Source organism: Merops nubicus, unplaced genomic scaffold (assembly GCF_000691845.1).
Source record: "Merops nubicus isolate BGI_N331 unplaced genomic scaffold, ASM69184v1 scaffold29787, whole genome shotgun sequence".
NCBI classification, from domain to species: Eukaryota; Metazoa; Chordata; class Aves; order Coraciiformes; family Meropidae; genus Merops; species Merops nubicus.
Window position 1 is genome coordinate 23,405 of NW_008621434.1, and position 20,964 is coordinate 44,368.

At 42.3% G+C, this 20,964-nt stretch overlaps 1 protein-coding gene across 1 annotated transcript in view; it reads left to right on the forward strand.

Moving 5' to 3' along the window:
- The window catches only part of RRAS2 (related RAS viral (r-ras) oncogene homolog 2), a 36,693-nt gene extending 21,037 nt beyond the window's left edge, over window positions 1–15,656 (forward strand). Inside the window, exons 2-6 of the mRNA XM_008944490.1 lie at window positions 4,428–4,515; window positions 5,371–5,473; window positions 6,868–6,976; window positions 14,997–15,115; window positions 15,569–15,656. Of these exons, the coding sequence (XP_008942738.1) occupies window positions 4,428–4,515; window positions 5,371–5,473; window positions 6,868–6,976; window positions 14,997–15,115; window positions 15,569–15,656 (507 nt within the window). The remainder of the gene's footprint in view (window positions 1–4,427; window positions 4,516–5,370; window positions 5,474–6,867; window positions 6,977–14,996; window positions 15,116–15,568) is intronic.
- The last annotated feature ends 5,308 nt before the right edge of the window (window positions 15,657–20,964 follow it).

The window sequence follows — 20,964 nt, forward strand, 5'->3', positions numbered from 1 at the left end:
GTGAAAGGAAGCAATCCAGTGGCTTTTCAGCTTGTGGATGGTTGGCGACCTTACAAAGATGAAATAAGAAAAGCTGCATAAGAGCTGTGAGGCTGCACTAGGATTCTCCAGCTTTCCATGTAAGATGTCTTTACTTAGTTGTTTTTATTAATTTATGGAGCAAGATTCCTGAGCTTGTAAGCGAGTCCAGCTAATGGAGGAATTCCCTTATGTGTATTAAAGGCAACATAACAAAGGGAGAAGATGATTAACTGAAAGCAAGTTTTGACACATTCTCCTTGCCAAAAGACTTGAGTGATTGAAACAATGATTTAGGGATAACTATTACCTTAAATGGAGAAAGATTGTTCAAGCAATATTTGGCGTAGTAGTGTCATCATTCCTGAGCACCGCAAGTAGAAACTCCTGGGAAGGTCAGGAAGCTGTCTGAAATACATTTGAAGATGACAAGATTACGTGTAGGAAGGGATTTTGGTGGTAGGTTGCTGTGCTGTGTGTGACGTAGGTCTTGTGGGGTGGGTTTTTTTTGTGTCGTTTTGGTTGGGTTTTTTCTTCTGCAAAAGGGCAGAAGAATCCTTGGCAGGCTTTCCCATCTCTGGACTTGATTGCCTCAGCAGCCTTAGAAAGAGGAAACCTAGAAAACTCGTTGCATAATATTTTGGGTAAACTGAATGCTTGATGAGACTTCTGGGCTCAGCTTCTCATTTCCCTTCCAGGAGGTGGGTGGAAAGAGCCTCGATTTTGCTAGTGATTAAGGGAGTGGTGTGAGAAGAGCATGTTCAAGTTACTGTCTTCGTAGAAGAAATTTAGTTTCTTCTGATTATTTCCTGCAGGCAGTGACCAAGTGCAGTAGAGCCAGCTGAATGAGGCTCCTCTGATCCATCATAGAAACTTGGCTGCTCCTAGAATAGCAGATCTGAGAGCCTAGACTACAGGAGATCAACCTCGAGAGTGGTCCAGTGTGTTTTGTACCAGCTGGCATTTGAGACACCTGCTGGAGCTTTCTGGTGGCTCTGTAGGTGAGCAGGGCAGGACTTGCACATAGAGCTTCCTTGATGGAGACAGCAGTAGGCAGGCTGGGGTATTCAAACACTGTGATATGTGCCTGCTCCGCTCGTTTGTCTGGGCTCGGCATCAGTTCAAAACCAGGAGGTTGGCAGTGGGTTGCATCTGCTGGGATTGAGCTCTTGTTAGTCTTTTAAGTACTTCTGCCACGAACTCCCTGAACTCTACAAAGCTGCTGATGCCAGTGTATGGTCTTGTGCTTGCTGGGTGTGCAGGCACCTTCCCACCATTGCAGGATGGCCTTCAGAAGTGCAGGTTCAGCCTCAGGGAATGTTTTGGGGTATGCTCTGCCATCTCTGAATCCTTGTCTGCCTAGCAGCAGTAGGGTCCATTTCTGCTCAGCTTGGTAAATACCGTGTCGACTACCTCTAATTTTTGTAAATTGACCCTGACTGACTAAGGCCTGCAAGCTGTGGTGGATGTCTGCCCGTGGCGAATAGTCCCAGTAGCAATTTGGGAAGACTCCTTCAAAACCAGCAGCTATTTCAGGCACACGTTTTGTCCAGTGCCTGGAGCTAAACCACACCACTAATTGCCTTGCAAACCTCTCCTGCAGTGGCCCTGGCAACAGATCTGGCAGCACAGTCCATGGGAGGGAAGAAATTGCTCATAAGAGGCTTGTTAAATGAGGGAGCTCTGGCATCTGCTCATTCTGAATTTGAGATGTGGCTGATGCTGGATCAGGGCAATTTATCCTTGTTCCCTTTTTGGAGGGAGGAACTGTGTTCTATGTCTGTGTATGTAGTGTGGCACTCTCACCATGTGTTTAGTTTCCTTTCTTTAAAAACAAACAAAAAACACCAGAAAATAAACCAAAAAGGGTGGAGGGGATTACACAAGTGTCCTGGGGATTACAGAACATGCTGCAGTTCTTGGCCCATGGACCAGATAATAAGGAAAATATGAAGAATCTCTCTGAGATTATTATGGTTTTCTTTTTCTGATCTCTCAGTGAAGAACATTGCCCTTGTTGCATATAAGCTTGCTGCTTTAGGTGGTCTACTAATAGTGATTCATGAGGGTGAAATAATTTGATTCCTAATTCTCCCTTTTGAATAAAACTTGGTGTTCTTTACTGCTTGATAGATGTAAAAGGTCAGACAGTGACTTTGAATTCTGCAGGGCAGAGAAATTAAAACTGAAGCTGGAGAGGGATAAGGAATAACTCCATAAATGTCCAAATCAGAACGCTGAATTTCTAGATAGACTGATAGTCACACCACGTTTGGGTCACTTAACACTTTTTTTTATAAATACTGCTTTCTGTTTCCTTAATGAAACACAGGACTTAAATGCTCTTCCTTGGGATTGTCCCTTCTAAATTCAGATCCTGTAAATGATTTTTATTTACACATTTGTATGTTCACATAAGTGAATTTCTCCTCCATCTTTCAAAGATTGCTCAAGGCCACAGAAGACTTGAGACCTAATTTATAGTTGATTAATAAATTATTTCCTTAAATAGTGTGCTCTTAAGATCCTGGATAGCACTTTTTGAGTCATGGATTCATGAAAAGAGAAGACAACAGTTTTGAAGGCTGTTTTTTTCCTCATTAAATCTTCAAAGCAGCAAGGTAAAGGGACAACTTGCAGTCAGCACAGCACCTTCTGGGGGCTTCTCCCGTGGTGAGGTGTTCTGTTGCCTGCACATAGGTGCTCTTCTGCTGGACAGCTCAGAAGCTTGTATGCTGCATTTAGGATCCCATGCCTGGTGGTTTGTTTGGATTTTTTGGGGGGGGAGTGGGGAGTGTGTTTGGATTTATTTTGTGTGGGTGGGGTTTTGGGTGGGGTTGGAGCAGGGGGAGCTTGCTTAGACTGTATGGATGCTCTAAAAAAGGGAGAAACCATTTCTTACCCAGGAACAAGCAACTTCCATGGAACACTGAGAGAGAGGAGTGAATTACAGCATCTCATATCTGGCAGGTACCTCTGGTGGGACAGATTACAGGGATTGTATCCTCCTCGGGGAGGCACATGGTGGTTCTCATGTTAGTGCTGCCTGAAGTGAGCTGGTTATGCTGTGGTGCTGCTGGTGCAGAGTGGCTGAGACTCTGTAGGTGTCCCTGAGAGGGGACAGTTTGCTGATGGCTCCTTGGAATGCAAAGGAGATATGCCGAGACCCTCAAGGTCTCCTCTCTGGCCATCACCAGGTTTTCAGTATGGTGCCAGATCTAAGTGAATAGATCAACAGCGACCTGTGCTCTTCCTGTAGCCACCCACATGCTGGTGAGGTGGTGGTGTGTGGGCAGGGCTTGTCTATAGTGCAGGCAGCTGGCGAAGGCTCTTGGGCCTGGGGATGTGCTCTGCCAGCGGGGCAGCTGCAGCTCTGTCGGTGAGCTCTGCTGGGGAACTCTGTGCTGTTAAACCAGAAACCCCCCGGGGCAGGTCGGGGTGGTGGGAGCCTGCTGGGTGCAGCCAGGACCAAGTGCTGCAGCCAGCCCTAGCCCTCCTGGGCAGCTCCAGCCTGGAGCTGGGGAGTCACACCTGCCCCATGGGCCCTGCCCCACGCCAAGCATGGAGCAGGAGAGGTGGCCAGAGTTCAGAGCAGTGACGTCAACATGCAGACAAAGATAACTTTGTTGTGACCTAAGCTAAAAATTTAATACCAGCTCACCCAGTCTCTAGAAAGATGCACCAGTTGGGGTGATAAGTAGCAGACTGACAGTATCTGCTGGAGCCTTGTCCTTTGTCAGTGGTGACACAGGAGTTTCATGGCTTATTCTGCCTTCTGGGCTCTGTTTTCAGAGGGGGGGTGTGCTTAAAGTCATTAAAACCATGAGAAAAATTCTGGGAACAAGGATGATCTGCTAAACTTTATTCAGCTTACAAACTAAATGCCACTTGTGCTGAATGGAGCTGTTGCTAGAAACTGTTAGGAAATTTCTAGAGAATTCTAGAAATAGCTGGGAAAATCCTGGTGCTTCCTAGAAATTACTGGCTCTGGGAGTGAGCAAGGAAATCCTGGAAACTTTTGAGAATGCAAAAAAAACTTCTAAACCCTATCAGAAGTTCAGAGAAACTTAGCAGTTAATAGAGTCCTTAAAAGGCACTTGAAACTAAAAGCTTCTAGAGATTCCAGCTGAGATATTCCAGTAGCCACCAGAAGTCTCCAGGAAATGCTAGAAATTCTGTGGGAATCCAGTCAATTCAGTGACTCTGCTGGCGATTTTTACAATGTACAAGCATTTACTGGGAACAGGAAATCTGTTACCTGCTGTCTTTTTGGATAAAATGGCAAATGGTTCTACACAGGTAAAACCTGCTCACCTTTCCTAAGCTCTCAAGTGTACAGTTTTAGGATTTCACTCACTGAGTGTCCTGTATGTGCTTGTCTTACCACAAACTTGTTTTCTTCTCTGCAGTCCTATTTTGTTACGGATTATGATCCAACGATCGAGGACTCCTACACCAAGCAGTGTGTGATAGATGAACGAGCTGCACGCTTGGACAGTAAGTAGCCTGACTACAGGATGGTGCTGACAGCCTGTGTCCACATCTGTATGTGCAAAATGTGAGGCAGGTAGACAGCTGTGCAGCACATGGCTCTGATGGAAGCCTGCGGCTGAGAAAAGCTACCGAGCTTTGCTTTATTTATGAGATACCCAGGATTTGAAATGCTTATGCCTTACATATGTGTGTCTCTCTAAATTGGTCATTTTTGGGAAGAATTATTCCCGAAGCCTCATTGCCTACAAAACTAGAATTTGTGTAACTCGTGGCAGTTACCTAGGTGACATGGTGGAAGGAAAAACACATCGCTTGGCTGTTGTGTGCTGCCTCTCCCAAGTCCAGTATAAATGCTTTGCTTTAAAAGTTGCAGTTCTCCCTTGTCAGTGCTTTCTTTAAGGACAAACCAGCAACCCTCCCAACTGGAATAGGTTGCTCATACAGGTGATGGAGGCCCCGTCCCTAGAGACATTCAAGATCAGGCTGGATGAGGCTCTGAGTAGCTTGATCTAGTTGGAGCCGCCCCTGCCTATGGCAGGGGGTTTGGACTAGATGACCTTTGGAGGTCCCTTCCAGTCCAGACATTCTATGACTCTGTGATTTTCTAGCTGTTCTGGCTGGTTGTGAGTTAGCAAAAGTCCACCAGACTTTGTTGTTCAGTGTATTTGGTAGGTCTTGAATTGCTCAGTCTGGGCAGCTGTTGGAAATCTTAGCAAAATTAACTGTTGGAAGTGATCTCTGCTTAGTTACAGCGTACAGGTGAGGCTCTCACAATATCCTATTAGGAAGGATTTTTTTTCCTTAGTCTGTACTCTTGAGAACATGAACTGTAGTAACCAATGTTTTGCTTATGTTCAGTTTTGGATACAGCAGGACAAGAAGAATTTGGAGCCATGCGTGAGCAGTACATGAGGACAGGGGAGGGTTTCCTGCTTGTTTTCTCAGTCACTGATAGAGGAAGGTAAGCCTGGTGTCAATTTGTTAAAACAAACAAGTTGGAATTAATCTTAATTGCTGCTTACCCTTTATAGAAAGTCATCTCAAACCAGAACATGAAGTAGGTGCTGTGGGGGGATGCTCTTTCAGCACTGATGGAAACCCATTTGAAACTGATTGTACCTGTCTCTTGCAGTAGGTGACTTGGAAGCATACACAAAAAAAAGACAACTCTGTTCAGACAGTTCCTTACAGTCCAGAATAGCAGCTTCGTGCCAGTGGCAGAAATTTGAAGGAAGGGCCACATGCTCTGATGTCTGGTCAGGTCTTAGGACTGGCCCCTTGCCGTGTGCTCATCAGCATGGAGTGGCTGGCTCTGAGTGCCTCCAGTTCAGGGGGTGTCTCTGCACTCTTCTGCAGGCTATGCTCACTCTGCTTGCTCACATGAATTGCCTGGGACCTGCATAACTGACTGACTGCAGAGTTGAGGTGAAACATCTTTTCACAGGCTCGTGGAGCTTGCTCAGTTAGATCCTGGTCATTGTAAGAGTAGGAGATTGTCATGTATATGTGGACATCACTTAATATTTTGGCTGTGATCGTCCTCCACTGATCTTATCAGATATGTGGTTAATAAAGGAGAAGTGTTTGGGCATCTGCCCTTCCACTTGTTTCAAGTTGCAATAGAAGAGCAATAAAATGACCAAAAAAAAAAAAAAAAAGTTCATGACTTTTTTCCCTCCCTTCCAGATTCAGTCTAGGCTCCAATAAGTTAACTTCTGGTCTTACTAACAGCTCATCTATAATGGGAATTCACATAAATATTCTGCAGAGAATGTTTCCACTGGATCTGTATCTTACACTTAAGAATACTGCTAAATATAAATTTGTCTGATAGACTGTCCAGAAGAGACTGCTACATTCTGTCAGAGATGTCAGAGTCTGTGGATTTAAGACTTACTAAGCACTCACGTTAACATAAATGCTTTTGCTACAAAGGACTGTATAGATAATGTATATGTAAATATTGATCACCAGTGTCTCTAGACTACTGTTTGAATATTCTCACCAGAGTTGGACTCCAGAGTCAGTGTTTGTAGAATGGACTGTGGCTGCTTGATAGTCTCCAACACGTTGGCTTCCATGTCCCTCTGGATTGAGACACAATAAGTGTTTGCTTACTCTGCAGCCCCACCTAAGTCCTGTGCATAGCACACTGAACGGGAGGATTTTTTTGGTTTGAGTGTTGAATGGTTCTCTAGCTGGTCATGCTGTGATAGTGGACTCTGGAGTGCCTGCAGCTGCCCCTACTTGTGTGGCAGGGCAAGTCCAAATAGGTGACTCATCATTTCTGAACTTCTGCAGAACCAGAGAATCTATGAGTTGGTGTACTGATCCTCTGCTTCTCTTCTTTCACAGTTTTGAAGAAATCTATAAGTTTCAGCGACAAATTCTTAGAGTGAAAGATCGTGATGAGTTTCCTATGATTCTAGTTGGTAATAAAGCAGATCTGGACCACCAAAGACAGGTAAATCATTTGCTGTTAGTTACTGCACACTTTCTTCTACAAACTTTACATTTTTCCTCCCAAAAATAGAGTAGGAACAGGAAGCAAGAAAAAAAGTCATACGAATTCCAGTGCAAGAAACACTACTACACTCGATTTCTGTACTTGAAGAAACTAAGTGTGATGGCATTCCACATATAGCAAATCTTCTGCCTGACTCAGTGGGGTTATGTTGAGACCAAATCTATTCGTGTACAGAGTTGAGAGCTTTGTCATGACTTGATTACTCAGGCATGAACGTGTCTAATTCCTCCGTTCTGTTACTCACCATAGTGCTGTGCCAAGCAGAGTGCATTCCAGCACTAGCCCTAACGATCCTGAGCCTTCAGTGCTGTTGCTTTTACCCTTCACTGCTGTGATGTACAAATGAGCAGCCAGTCAGCATTTGCTGTTTGGCTGCTCATCTCCTGCACAACTTATGTAAAGCTTTAAAAGTTGGAAGTACAGCACCAGAATTACTGTTGTATTTATGTACCTTAAAGTTTTATAACTAGATTTCAACCTCACCTCTAGGTGTGAAAGAGCTTAAAGGGTTTAATTTGGAATCATTTAAAGAAGGAGCTTTAAATTTGTTTTCCCTATTTGATCTTGGGTTTTCATGAATCAAACTGAGCTGAAATGACAATAATCTTATGACATCATCAGGAAAGGAGCAGATGTCAAACTTGTGTTCTTCAGCAATTTATTTTAGAAGTTGAGTATTTTCTCCTTGAGTCAGTATGATGACTCCTAAAGCTTGCTTAGCAAACACATGACTAATTTTTTTTATCTGAGAGCAAATTAAATACTACTAAAGTTGCTATAACTCTTAAGAGTTTCACAAGGAAAACACAGCTTTAAACAATAAGATACTCTCAGATTTGTGTACCAGGACATGACTTAGTTTCTGTCCACAAATGCTTGCATAGGTTTTGTTCTTTACTAAATAGAGTCTTTGTCAAAAAAGTGTCTGGAGCAAGAAAGTGTGGCTCAAAACAAGTAACATTAACTACTTTAGTGGGTTAATATGTTGTTGTTGAATGAGTTTCTTTGATACCGCATAAAATCTTCAGGATAAAGTTCCTACCGAGTATGGTCCCTTGGTGTCACAGCCTCTTTACTCCAGAACCTGTGTAGAAAGATCATGGCAAAATTAAAACCTACACTGAAAGATCCTGTCTTGAATGAAGCCTTCACAGTAGTACCTGATGAAATTATCAGAAGTAACTTCATGTGCTGACATGTACACAGAACTATCAACTTGTCCAGTCACAGAATGCTTTGAGTTGGAAGGGACCTCAACAGGTCATCTAGTCCAATCCCCCCGCTGTGAGCAGGGACATCTCCAACTAGATCAGGCTGCTCAGAGCCCCATCAAGCCTGACCTTGAATGACTCCAGGGATGGGGCCTCCACCACCTCTCTGGGCAGCCTGTTCCAGCAAAACTGTTTCACTCTTCAGTTACCATCATGCCTCCATCAAAATTCCCAAATTTAACCTTACAGGTGCTGGAACATAATGTACTTTATCTCAAGCACAAATATTGGCATGGAAACAGTGTAGGTGAAACTGAACTGTTATGCAGACTGTAATGGCTGAAGGACAAACACGCAGCTGCTTTGGGAGGGAAATGTCATCTGGTCAGCCCCAGCTCTCAGCAGTTACCCACAAGCTTAGTGTGTAATTCTAGAAAGAGTTACGAGCTCTGTTCCCTCTCCTCCACCCTCCTGATGTTATTACACCACATCTGTTAGTCCCTTGAAGGAAGAAGGAGGAGCTGTTACCTGTTCTCCTGCCAGTCCCTCTGCACCTGATTCCCAGCTGCTCGTTCAGGTGGGGATGGGCTGGTACATGGTCATGGTCAAAGCAGCTGCTTTCAAATTGCAGTTTTGCTGCTTATGTCTGAACACCAATAAAAGCATGTGTCCCCAAAAACTCCTTTTGCTTTTTATGGCTTTATTAATTGCCTTGATTGTTTCAGTGTTGGTGAGCATAGCTTCTGGTGCTGTCACTGACAAAACTTAGATGCAAATTGGTGGATTTATGACTTCCATCATAAGTTGAGGCTCAGCTGGTCTGCTGAAATGGCTACTTACATGTTCTTAATTCTTCCCTGTCCCTTCCCTGTCATGTGGTGTGTTTCAGTTGGCCTTAAGTCAGTCTGAAGGAATGGTTTAGGGGTGCTGAGCTGACACAATCAGCCCCCAGAAGGGAGAGGCTCCCTTTCCTCTTGACTACACATTCCTACTCTTCCCTTTGCTGGCCCTAGCTCTCACTTGAAGCATTTGGTGAGTTGAATCATCTCTCTAGACAGGGATAAAAACAGATGAGCTGGAATGGTTTTCTGGGACCTGTGTGAGTTAAATCAGCTTGCAGAAAGATTTGAGTGCCAGAGCTGAAAGCATGGGAGGGGGTGGGACTGTGGCTTGGAGCAGAGCAGGGAGGAGTTGGGGTGGAGGGAAGTGAGACCTCGCCTTTTGGCAGCAGCAAGCAGTTAGATGTTATCAGCTGGATGTTAAGTGCAGACAGTCTCTGCTTTATCCGTGGGGTTGTTTCTGCTTCATCATGTGAACTCTCCATGCAGGCATCCAGTTAGTGAGCTGGACGAGCTTGCTGAGCTAGCTTAAAAACTGGTCCTGCCATCATGTCTCCCAAAGAATGGAGGATCAGGTCATCCTGCTCTGGCTAGTTTGCTGCGCAGGCAGCTGCCGTGGGAGGTCTGGGAGCAAAGGCAGGAGTGCTCCCTCACCTTTGATAGGAGTGCTGGGGTGAGTGGGGAAGTGTGGGATGTCCTCAGGCTGTGACTCGTGGGCAAAACTGTGGGAGGTGCTAGTCCTCTGCATTTTCTCCTTTTCAGTCTGGTGCTGTCAGACCTCCCTTTGCTTACACTGGAAAACTGGTCAGCCAGGGTGGAGTGTCACACTGTGCTCCTTCTACTTATCTGGCAGTTCTACAAGAAGTCATCTTACTCTCTTAACTTGTTTAATCACAAATGTCCATTCTTCAGCTTTAGGATTTAAGTAGCATTTTTAGAAATTTGGGAAACTGGGTATGAGTTTTTAGAGCAAAACTATTTGTATGCCTTTCTGTGAGAGACAAGAGACAGAACAGTGAAATAAGAGAGAACACATGCTACCTCTGAGAACATAAAACTAAGGAAAAGTAATTTAGTGTGTGTTTTGATTGGCAAACAATACTCAATTAACACACAAAGCCCAAAGGAGTCAAACATGTACAAAAGTTTTGGATGTCTCAGGGGTCTGATGACACCTTTATAGAAGAAACTGTGTTTCAGCTGAACACAATACAAAGTACTATCATTGTGATGCTGTAAATTTGGAAGCAAGCAGTGCATAACTAATCCTTGTGTGGTGGCAACTTTTTTTTAATTTTTTTAAAAATAGGTGGACTGGGTTGTAAAGCAGAAGGGCACAGATGATAGTATCATCTTGATGAAGCACTGGGGCATAGCAAAGGTGTAGTCTGAAATGGTGGCTGTAATATGCTACAGGTCAACTTGGGTATTTCTGGAAGAAGAGAGATGAAAGGATGAGCTTGAGACACTGATTTGCTATGGTAATAACTGTACAGAAAAATGGAATTAAGCAGACTTTGTGTAATTAATTTTGTCTCTTGTGGTATGAGTTCAAAGTCCTCAATATCCACAGATTGATAAAGAAAAGATTGAGAAAGAAAAATTAGTTGCAAGAGAATGAGCAAGCATTAACTTTTAGACTGTCCTTGTATGGTAAGGAATAAGGCTTCCAGTGTTTCCAGATTCCCCAGTCAGTCACAGATTGGTGACTGTGGAACCAGGACTGAAGCACCATCTCTCATTGGTCTTTCTTTCAAGTAAATGCTGTGTAGCAGTCTGTCTCTCAAATGGGTTAATTCTGTACAACTCGGGCAACAGTGAACATTTCTGCAGTAAGACAATTTGGAAGAGCACCAGGTGTTTTAGTAGTAACCACTACTGACAGAGGAGTAGACTTGTCAGTGCAGGATATATATGACTTCTTGTAGATAACTGCTAGCTTAATCTGGGTCAAGTCTGATCATTCCCCAGGTGGCAGGGTTTCAAGGAAAATCCAAGCTGCAACAAGAAAGTGCTTGGGTTTCATTAAATGCTAGTTTTTGCTATTGCATCGTGACTGAGCTAACACAATGACCTAGTGTAAGATCATCTGTGCTGCTAAATACCTTTAAAGCAAGGTCTGTGTGACTTCAGTTCATGCACGGAGAGATGATGAGCATAGAGCTGATGATGCCAGGCAAGCAGCCTTGTGCTCTGACCTCGATCTGCATCAGCCTAGGTGCTACCAAGGAAGCAGTTACATTTTGGCTTTGTAGACTCACTGCTTCACAAATAGCCTGGCCTGAGGTGGCTTATTGCAAGGGGTAGATGGGTACAGGGACCTGGGTGGTGGCTGACCCCAATTCATTAATATTTTATTTTGGCCTTTCTCTTTTATGAACTTGTATGAAAGTGTGACAGTAACTTCTTGAGGTGGTAGATTTTGTGGCCATCCACAGTGATGCCTCTGTCACAGGTGGGACATACCTTCACGTCTCCCCATGGCTGGCCTGATTTTCAGCATGACGGATAACTAGCAATTAGGCATCTGCTGCAGTGTTTGAATGTGTCAGTGGTTCATAACCATGGTTTGTGTATACCAAAGCAACCTTCTTATAAGAGAATGCAGACAGAATAGAATGAATGGGTAGTGAAGTACCCCTACAGGAAAGCATTATGGTAGTCCACTGTAAGTGTGAACAAACAGCAGTAGTGGGTGGGCTGGTGAGGCAGAAAATCAGGCTGACAGATGTGCTCCTCAGGAATGATGGAGCTCTTGGCAGGAATGGGAATGATTCTGTGCAGGCAGCACTGTAGGGTGACCACAAGAAGGTAGAAATGGATTCCTCTCAAACTTCAGGAAAAGCTGAACTGTTACCTGCTAACCCAAGTACAACGTGGTCTTCATTCATATATAAGTATCTAGGCAAAATATAGATGCAGTGTTGGGCAGCCTTGTAGGGTTGCTTTAGGTAGGGGGAAAAATAGAAACTTCAGAAATGAATCAGTTTCTGACAGTTCTCAGATACAGCACTGAAGAGGGAGGGCTGCGTGAGATGTTCACAGGATTCTTGCACAGATACTCAAACTTTGAGTAAGACAGTTAACTCAAGGAGTTGTGGGGAATAAGCTTTTCCATGTTAGGCTTACATCTTATACAGTGGTGTTTATTTTGAGAAACTTTTACCAAATGTCTGAAGAGCATCAACGAATGATACCTAAAAGCAGTCACACAGCCTGTAACAAGGGTGAGCCCCGTGATTCCCACTCATGGGCAGCCTTAGGCTTACCAAACCCAAGAGGTTTTCACTGCAGAACCAGCACGTGCACACAGACACATACAGTTGCTACCAGAAAATCTGTGGTTCTCTTTACTTCTGTCAAAATAAAATAGTGTTCTTGGAAGGAAAAGAGTTTTTATTTTGCTGGTGTTGTTTAATAAGCTCTCCCATCCCACTTGCTGAAAAGCCTGTTGTGACACAGTATTGTCATACTTAAGAAGGGAGAAGAAAAAGATGTAAATTCATTTGTTTTCAGGTATTTCTGTGTTCATACTTACATTTCCCTCAGCTTTGAAAATGGAACTGGTATGTTCTGGCCTCTAATTTACAGCTTGGGCACAGCAGATGCTTTTGTAGTGTGCCCAAACCCAAGGGTTTCCTTTAAAACTGACTTTGTGTGTTGAGGTCACTAAAACTGACCACAAGCTGCTTAACAATATACTTGTAAGACTGACAAAAACATTATTTTGGAATTGAGCAATTACAGATGTTCTGGTAAATACAGTAAGGGCTTTAATGTTGTACCTATAGCATTTTAAAAGCAGAATGTTGTGAAAGTGAAGCTTGACTTTATTACAGAGTTAGTTGGACTCGTACCTCTGATGTGCTTTAGATACAATCATGAAGAAAGTAGTAGCCACATATGTTTAAAGACTGGGTCCAGTTTCTTCTCAGGACTATACACTCCTTCCCAAGTATTTATTCTTATTAGACTTAACTCACTTTCTGGGGCTACATTAGACTATGGAAGGATGATGTAAATAAAATAAAGGGGCTTAGTTTTGCAACAATGGCCCTACCTGTATTTCAACTTACTTTTCTGTGGTGTGTGAGGCAGAGATACATAGAAGGTTCTAGAAGCCCTCATGCAAACTTTAGGGGGTTCTGCACTGTCATTGATGTGCCAGAAAACAGCTATTGAATGTTTCTTAAAGTGCAGGCTTCCTGAGCTTTGGAATAATGATATTTCATCATCTGGGGCTATAGAGGAAGGTGGAAGTGGTTTTTGTCTAGCTTGTTCTAGGAACAAAAATCTTGAGTACCATTCAGGTTTCAGATGGCAGTGGAGGATAGAAGGATCCCAGTCATTCTCACTTCATGCACTGTAGTTAAAAATGCAGGTCCAGTAGCTGATGGTGGGTTGGTTTTGAGGGTGTTCTTTGTAACAACTGTAACAACACTGACATTAATGGAGCATTTCCAAAAATGTTTGAGATCAGCAGGTTTGTCCTGTGTTACTCCAGCTAGTGGCCCAAGGGGCTGGGAGCTCCTTGGAGAGCTTCATGAGGGTTTAGTGGGAGCAGCCCTCAGTTCAGCAGTAAGTGTATGAATATAATAACCAGTGGGGGTACTAAGGACAGAGGAATCAAGCACGTTGAGCTGCCTGGCATGAGTGCTCTCAAACCCTGTGTGTAGCTGTTGGGAAAGTATTTTGCAAACTGAACTGTACTTCTGTTTCTTGCACTGTTGTGAATGCTGCCAATGATACTTTTCTATTCCCATCTCTTTCCATTTCTGTGTAGCTTCTTAAGTGAATATCTGAGTGCCTTTTCAAAACAAAAGTAAAAATAAACTCTCACTTTTAATTTGTTCTCATCATATCAGTCCTCTATGTGCCAGTTCAATGTTTTTCTGTGAAAGCAATGTGACCTCTGACATTTCTTCACTAGCCATTGTCTTGGGAAGATCAGTTGTACTTCCTTTAATCCCTGAAGGCTGCCCTTTCCTCCCTGGCTCTGTGGGTGACCTTCCCATTGAAGCCTCACTTACCTGGCACTGTTCAGCGTGGCCTTCTGTTTACTTCATCCAAAACCATGCAGTGATCTCCTTTTGGTTTGTCCTGTGACCAGCTTATTCCTCCTTCCTGTAATGGTCCACTAGCTTCCTGCCTTCTGCTTCAGCACTTTAAATGTTATACCAACTCTTTGATGCTCATTATTTTCTCTTCATCTTCCCTTCCTCTGTTGTCCCAGGGAATCAAAAGGTAGACAGGATTTCTCTAATGTCTCTGGATGTCCTGAATGCTTCATGGATTTAGAGATATCTTGTAATTTAAGCTGTGTTTAAAACTGACTGTATTAGTATTTTCCTGTGTCATAAGTAGAATTCTGTTAGTGACTTTTACATTCGGAAGCTAAACATCAGTTCTTTTACAAGTAGTAATCTGCTTCGGTGGTTTTGTTGGTGGTGTGATGTTTTGTTTGTTTGTTTTTTCCCCTCTTTAGATTTAGCTGGGACAGGGAGAAGGTGAATTTAGCAACAGTACTCCCAGTTCTGTTAGCAAGTGAACAGATACTGGCTGAAGCACAGGCTTTGAGGGAGACTGAGGGACTCTTGTCTGCCTGTGAAGGAAAACTTGGTCTCATGCAGAAGTACAGTGAAGATGAGGCAGCTGCAGTGAGGGGAGTCCTTTGGAGGGTCAGTCTTTGTCTGTTGCAGAAACTTCTCTTTCAAAAAGTCTTCACGTGCATTTGAAAAGATGTGTTATGTGAATTTGTTTCCTAGTTGTATTATGTGGACAGTAGAGAAACTATTGTATAGCCAAGTATTATTGTGTTGAGGGAAAGATTCTTAGCTTGTATAAGCAGTGTCTCCTGCTGGAAATGTCTGCAGGAGCCTGGAACTTACTGACTGATGTCTATTACAGGTGACACAAGAGGAAGGTCAGCAGCTAGCACGGCAACTTAAAGTAACATACATGGAAGCCTCAGCAAAAATCAGATTGAATGTAGACCAAGCTTTTCATGAACTTGTCAGAGTTATAAGGTATGATAACTTCAGACCAGATAATTTGTGTCCCTGCATTAGTGGGGAGCTGCTGCAAGTGTTTTGAAATCACTGAGAAAATTCTGCCTGCTGTTACCTGTAAGCTTTGAGCAATGGTCTCCATTATAAAGTATTCCTGTGAATTAGGAAGAATGTTTATGTGAATGCAACATGTATTTGAAAGATAATTTCTTCAGTTCATGTCTCAGATTTTTTTGATCGCATAGTAGGTGAGCCTGATAAACTAAATGTGAGACTGGCCTTCTGTAAAAAATGGTCTTTCCTTAAAAGAAAAACACAAGCCTCAAAAACCTGTCGCTGATTAAGTCAGTAGTTTGTCAAAAGTAAGCCCATCCTCTATAAAACTGTAAAACCAGTAACTTTAGATACCATATTTATTTTTATTTAGCTGAAAATGATTCTATGAATTTAATTTGAAATATCTGTTTCCAGGAAATTTCAAGAACAAGAGTGCCCTCCTTCACCAGAGCCAACACGGAAAGAAAAAGACAAGAAAGGCTGCCATTGTGTCATTTTCTGAAAATCCCAAGAACCAAGCTATCAACTGCCAGATTTTTATTTTTAATTTTTTAAAATTTTTTTAAAGTTTTTTTTTTTATTTTTACTTTCCATCATTTTACATCACTTCTGGTTTTGGTCTAGCATTATATGTGCATGTCCTAAAAGTGGTCACCAGAATAGCCTTAGTCCAAGAAGCTGGCAGAGTAGTTCTTGAAGAAGACTCAGTCATCCTGGGGCAGACTTCAAAACAAAACACTAAGGCTGCTTCTTTAATACCACAGTTCCTTCATCCTCTCCCTTAAGAGCTGGCACCTTGTGGAGTTTTATTCGCAAAGGAGATGAAACAAACCGTGTAGGACAAGGTGTTGAAATCATGCCTAAGGTGTCTCTTGTGGATTAATTTATTTTTACTTCTGACATTTCATTAGCTATTACAAAGACCTATATTGAAGTATAGAGAATACTTTAAAAAAAAAAAAAAGGGGTGGATTGGCTTTAGTTTTTTTGCCCTCAGTTAAATTAGACTTGAGTATTCAGCTAGCCTTAAGAAACCTACACTGAATTTCATTGTCAGCAAAAATTTTTGTGTCTCATTTATGCTGCAGTTTTATTTCAGTGGCCAAAACAGTCTACTGTATTTATTTTATGAATCCAGAACAGCTACAGGATGATTACTACTACTATTAGGATATGGCCAAATACCTGAGCTCATTCTGGATAGAGGCATTTCACCATATTAAGAAATTTCACATCATTTGTTTGGAAACAGATTGTGTCTTCCTTTGTATTTCTGGGTAAGGGATTAAGGAAAACTAAAATTGTAGCTGTTTTTGTTTCATGTGATATAAAAATGAATTTGATCTTTCCATTGTCAGAGATGATTAAATGTTTTTGCTATATACTTTTATACATTATTTTCTTATCAAACTAGTTAACAAGTATTTTTATATGTTTGTAAGCAAATATGCTTTCACAGCATAACTTGTGTATATGTAAAGATGAGTATTTAATTCTCACAGTTCACTTTTAACTGACAAAAATGTGGGATTTGCCAAACTGTGGTAAACTTCTCCTTATTCTTCGGTTATGCCCAAGAATGGCCAATGATGTGCCTGCCCAACACACCCACAGAGTAAAATCTAGCGTTGTGTTTTGAGGAATTTCAGTATCCCTTACTAAAGACTGACCATTATGTGAATTATTAAACTGTAAGACTTTTAACTGATTGTTTAGTTAAACTGTGGATGGTTGTTTGAGTTCTGTGGATTGTGTTTAAACAATTCAAGAGTATGGTCCCTGATATTGAAATACTGAGTGGTATTGCACAGTTGTCACCTTACTGAATGTGTCCAACAGTTCTTTGAAACTTGATTATTAAGCAAACCCTTGTATAACTTCAGGTGCTAGAATTAAAGATGATCTAACCATTATCAGGGGGTAAGCACATTGCCTCTTTCCGACTCTCTTCCAAAACCTGAATTTTTGGGGGGCAGGGGGAAGAAGGGGATGATGGGACCTGGTTAGGAGGTAGATGTGCACATCTGCATGACCTTTCTTCCAGCTTGGAAGTAAAGAAAAGCCATTTCCATATAAATCATGATAAAGCTGTTTTGTGTTTTGACTGAAGTTTGCACTCGGTGGCAATCAACAATTCTTGTGTTTTCAGACTGTGGTTGCTCTGCCTTAAATCTGTACATTTTTGCAGAGAAAACAGTGCTTAGGCAGCTAGCTTTACAGCAGCAAAGCATTAAGCCTAAAAGTAGCACTAGTGCCATGCATAGCAGAGGAATCTAATTTAATGTAATTTAGGTTGTGCAATGCTATTTTTAGAGAGTGAGTAGCTTCAGCAACCCCCACCCTCACATCCCCCCCTTTAAATAAAGTTAGTGGTTGGTGAAAGGCTACTTATGAATAATGTGTAGAAGATTCAAGAAGTTGCAGAGGAAGTACATCTGGGAGATGGATTACATTTTTCAAGTCAAATGTAAGAAATTACAGCCTGTAGCAAACACCATGTGTTTTCTTAACTATGTAAAGCTCTCTGGAGTTAAGTCACTGAACGTGTGGCATTAGAATGAGTTGAGACAACAAATGACAGCATGTGTGTTGAGACTGGATTTGTGAGGTGCAAATATCTTTGTTTCATCTTTTTTTTTCCTTTTTTTTTTTTTAACCTTTCACTCATGATGGATTGGTTTTGAAATAGCAACTGTTAGATAGGGGTTTTTTAAGATGTAACTGTAATTCCTAGAAAAGGTGGAGAGCACCACACCCTTGCTTTTCCTCACGTGGAAAGCAAACAGCTTTGAGGTGGTTAATGCTGAGCAACCCACTCCTATCTGCTAAGCCACAGGGTAAACACAGTGAACCTTAGAGGCAAGGTAAATGGAAGTGGGACCACCAGCTGCTGCTATGGACATGTGCTCTGGGTTTGGTAACTAAGACAGTGTAGTCCTGTGCACGTGTTTGTAAGGCTTCTACTGGAGAAAGTGCAGGGAAGTTCTCATGTAATGCTACAGTCTCAGATTTTTGAGACCAATTTGTATATGGCACTTGATGGAGCTGTTAAATCTGGGCATTTAGATCCTACTCTTCAGACTTGAAGTATTTAGAAAAGCAGTATGGTTTTTTGGCCAGTAATGGTGATCTAGGTGGTTGTGAGTTCAAAACAGCTTAAGGTATTTCAGTTATTTGCTTTTCTAATTGTTGCACCTGAAAGTAATAGTGAAAAATTTTTCTTCTGTCCCTAGTGTGGAGCTTGCAAAGTGCAGTAGGGACTTTATCAGTCTTCTCAAAAGTAGTAGCCCCGATCTATATGCCTTGGCTTATTTGTGAATCTACAACAGTGCCACCTTGTTGGAGGGTAGCAGTCTGAAAGGGAGTTTCTTACGGCTTCATCTGGCAGGCAAAGTGCTTAAAGATTTCTCACTTTGTTTGTAGTTACTTCAGTTCAAGGCCACAGCCTTTTCTGAATTGTCTTTTTCTGTCGTTGGTGAAGTTCCAGAATTGGGGAAGAATTACTTCCATGTAAGTACACTGTAGCTCCTTATGCCTGCACTGGTCAGTGTATTTGCTTTCTCTGACCTAGCAACTCCTCTGCATCAGCACTCACATGCTAGCTAACAAGAGAGGAGAATTTCTGGAAGTATGACATCACCTCTAAAATCTGCTCTTTTTGTGACATAGCCTGTTCAGGGGCAGTAGAGCCACTGATACTGATGATAATTATAATTTAACTTGATTGTACAGAAAAGAGATAAATAAAAAGTATGACTATCTGCTTGTTCTGTTTCAAGCTTGTTGCACTGGGCATCCGCCTGAACTGTGTCCGTAGGTGGTCAGCCTTTCAAAGGTTAAAATCTAGTGTGGTAAAACTGCAGAGCTGTGTAGGCACTTGAGGTGGATGATCTTCCTATCAAACTTGGTTTCCTTTCGTTTTTCTAATAGAAGTTTTCAGTGTCTTGCAGTGTGCAAGACATGCTGTGTGATGCACTGTGGCAGTGCCCTCCTCTTCCTGCAGGAGGAGGAAGGCTCCTTCACCACCTTACACTGCCTGGTACTGTGGGCCCTGTAGAAGTGCTCGGTGTTTAATCTGAGGCCATTAGATGAATGCCTGGAGCAAGCCTGGCTGGCCCAGTGCAGGAGCTTGTAGAGATGAGGTGTTCTCAAAGGCAACATATATTGTCATGAAGCAAAATGTATTTGGAAAGAGTTAACACCCACTGACACCAAGGAAAACTCTGACTTTATGCATAGCCTTGTGGTTAGTCACCGTTGATAAAGTTCAAGTCTGGATTCAAACAAAAATATTAGCTAACACTCCTCTGACATCAGTGTGCCTGACAGGATTGCTCGTGACGTGGCTGTGGCCATCGCTGGCTGGCATTGCTGTGGAATCTCATTCCAATGCCCTAATGAGTGAGCTTATTCCAAACAGAAGATTCCCGAGTCAGTCACCACAAGCCAAGCACTGCCAAAAGTTATCTGCAGTTACTGTGTAGAAGTTTCTTGCCTGGGGAAGCTCAAGAATCTGTTAAACAGGGAACATGCTTGTTCCCTTGACTTGGGCATAGATTTTTGGAAGCTGATGACCCTCGTGCACCAAAATAATGATTTATAAAAAAAAAAAAACAAAAACACTCAAGTTGCAAGTATGTTCAAGGTCTTCATCCCAGTGGTGTGTGGCATGTGTTGTAATGCCAGAAAACTTGTGAATATTCTCAGTATTCAGATACTCGTACAGAGCTCTGACCACGGGAGCGTCTGGTTGAAAGCAATGAGGGTTTGTTCTTAAAATTGCTTGACCGTCTGGGCCATTTTGTTGATCTTTCTAGGCTCTTGTTCAGGCCATATGAGGAACAGTAAGAAATGGGAAAAATCAAGGAGTGTTAACTAAGGGAGGAAGAAGGAGAAAAGCCTTGGTGCTTTCTGATACTGCAGCCAGAGTGCATGCCACAGATTGAGTGGAGAAATGACGATGGGAACGACTGTTTCACTAGCCTGTGAGCTGGGAAGACAAAGAGCTTTAAATGAGAAGCAGCAGATGTGGAAAAGGCAATGGATTAAACTACAAGGAGACCATAACACCCAGAAACAACATTGTGATCATGTGCTGTGCTTGCTTTCTGTGGGTCTGCTGCTAGACTTTAAGACTGCAGTTATTCTAGAGAGTCTGAGGGATTTTTGTGGATTAAATATAAAGGGCAGATGATGTCTCACGCAAAAGCTAAATTGGATTAATGCGTGTAATAATTAAACTGGATCCTGTGAACTGTAGTGAGATACACGGAGTATTTGGTACTCATTAATTTGCAGTGACATGAACACTTCATAACTACTGTTTTTTTAAAATATTGCTTCTGACTTAAAAGTATTGTAGAGAGGGAGAAATTGCACAGCAAAGTATGAGCACCAAAAATGCAAGTTCAAATAAATAGAAACTTTTAGTTTGTTGTCTCTTCATCCTAGGCATGAAATAACGCCTACGACAGGCACCTTGAATTTCGTGTGAGCTGGACTGCTGAAGAGCCATGGGATGGTACAAACACTCCTCCGAATGCATCTCACATTCTTATGAGAAATGTAAAAAATGGACTTCCTCCAGTGATACCAAGAGGTTATATGCTTCAGAAAGTATTTTGTAAAGTAGTGACTGCAGGGACCTCTCTGGTCTCTTCAGTCCACCATGCAAACCTAACAGTAGTTTGTCCTTGCTGCAGAAAGCTGTAACCTGCATAAGTAAGACAAGTGCTCTTAAAGAAGAGGATCTGTGAGGAGTAAATGGAGGGTTATCTTTTGTTATGATGATTTATTTATAAGCCAGCGGA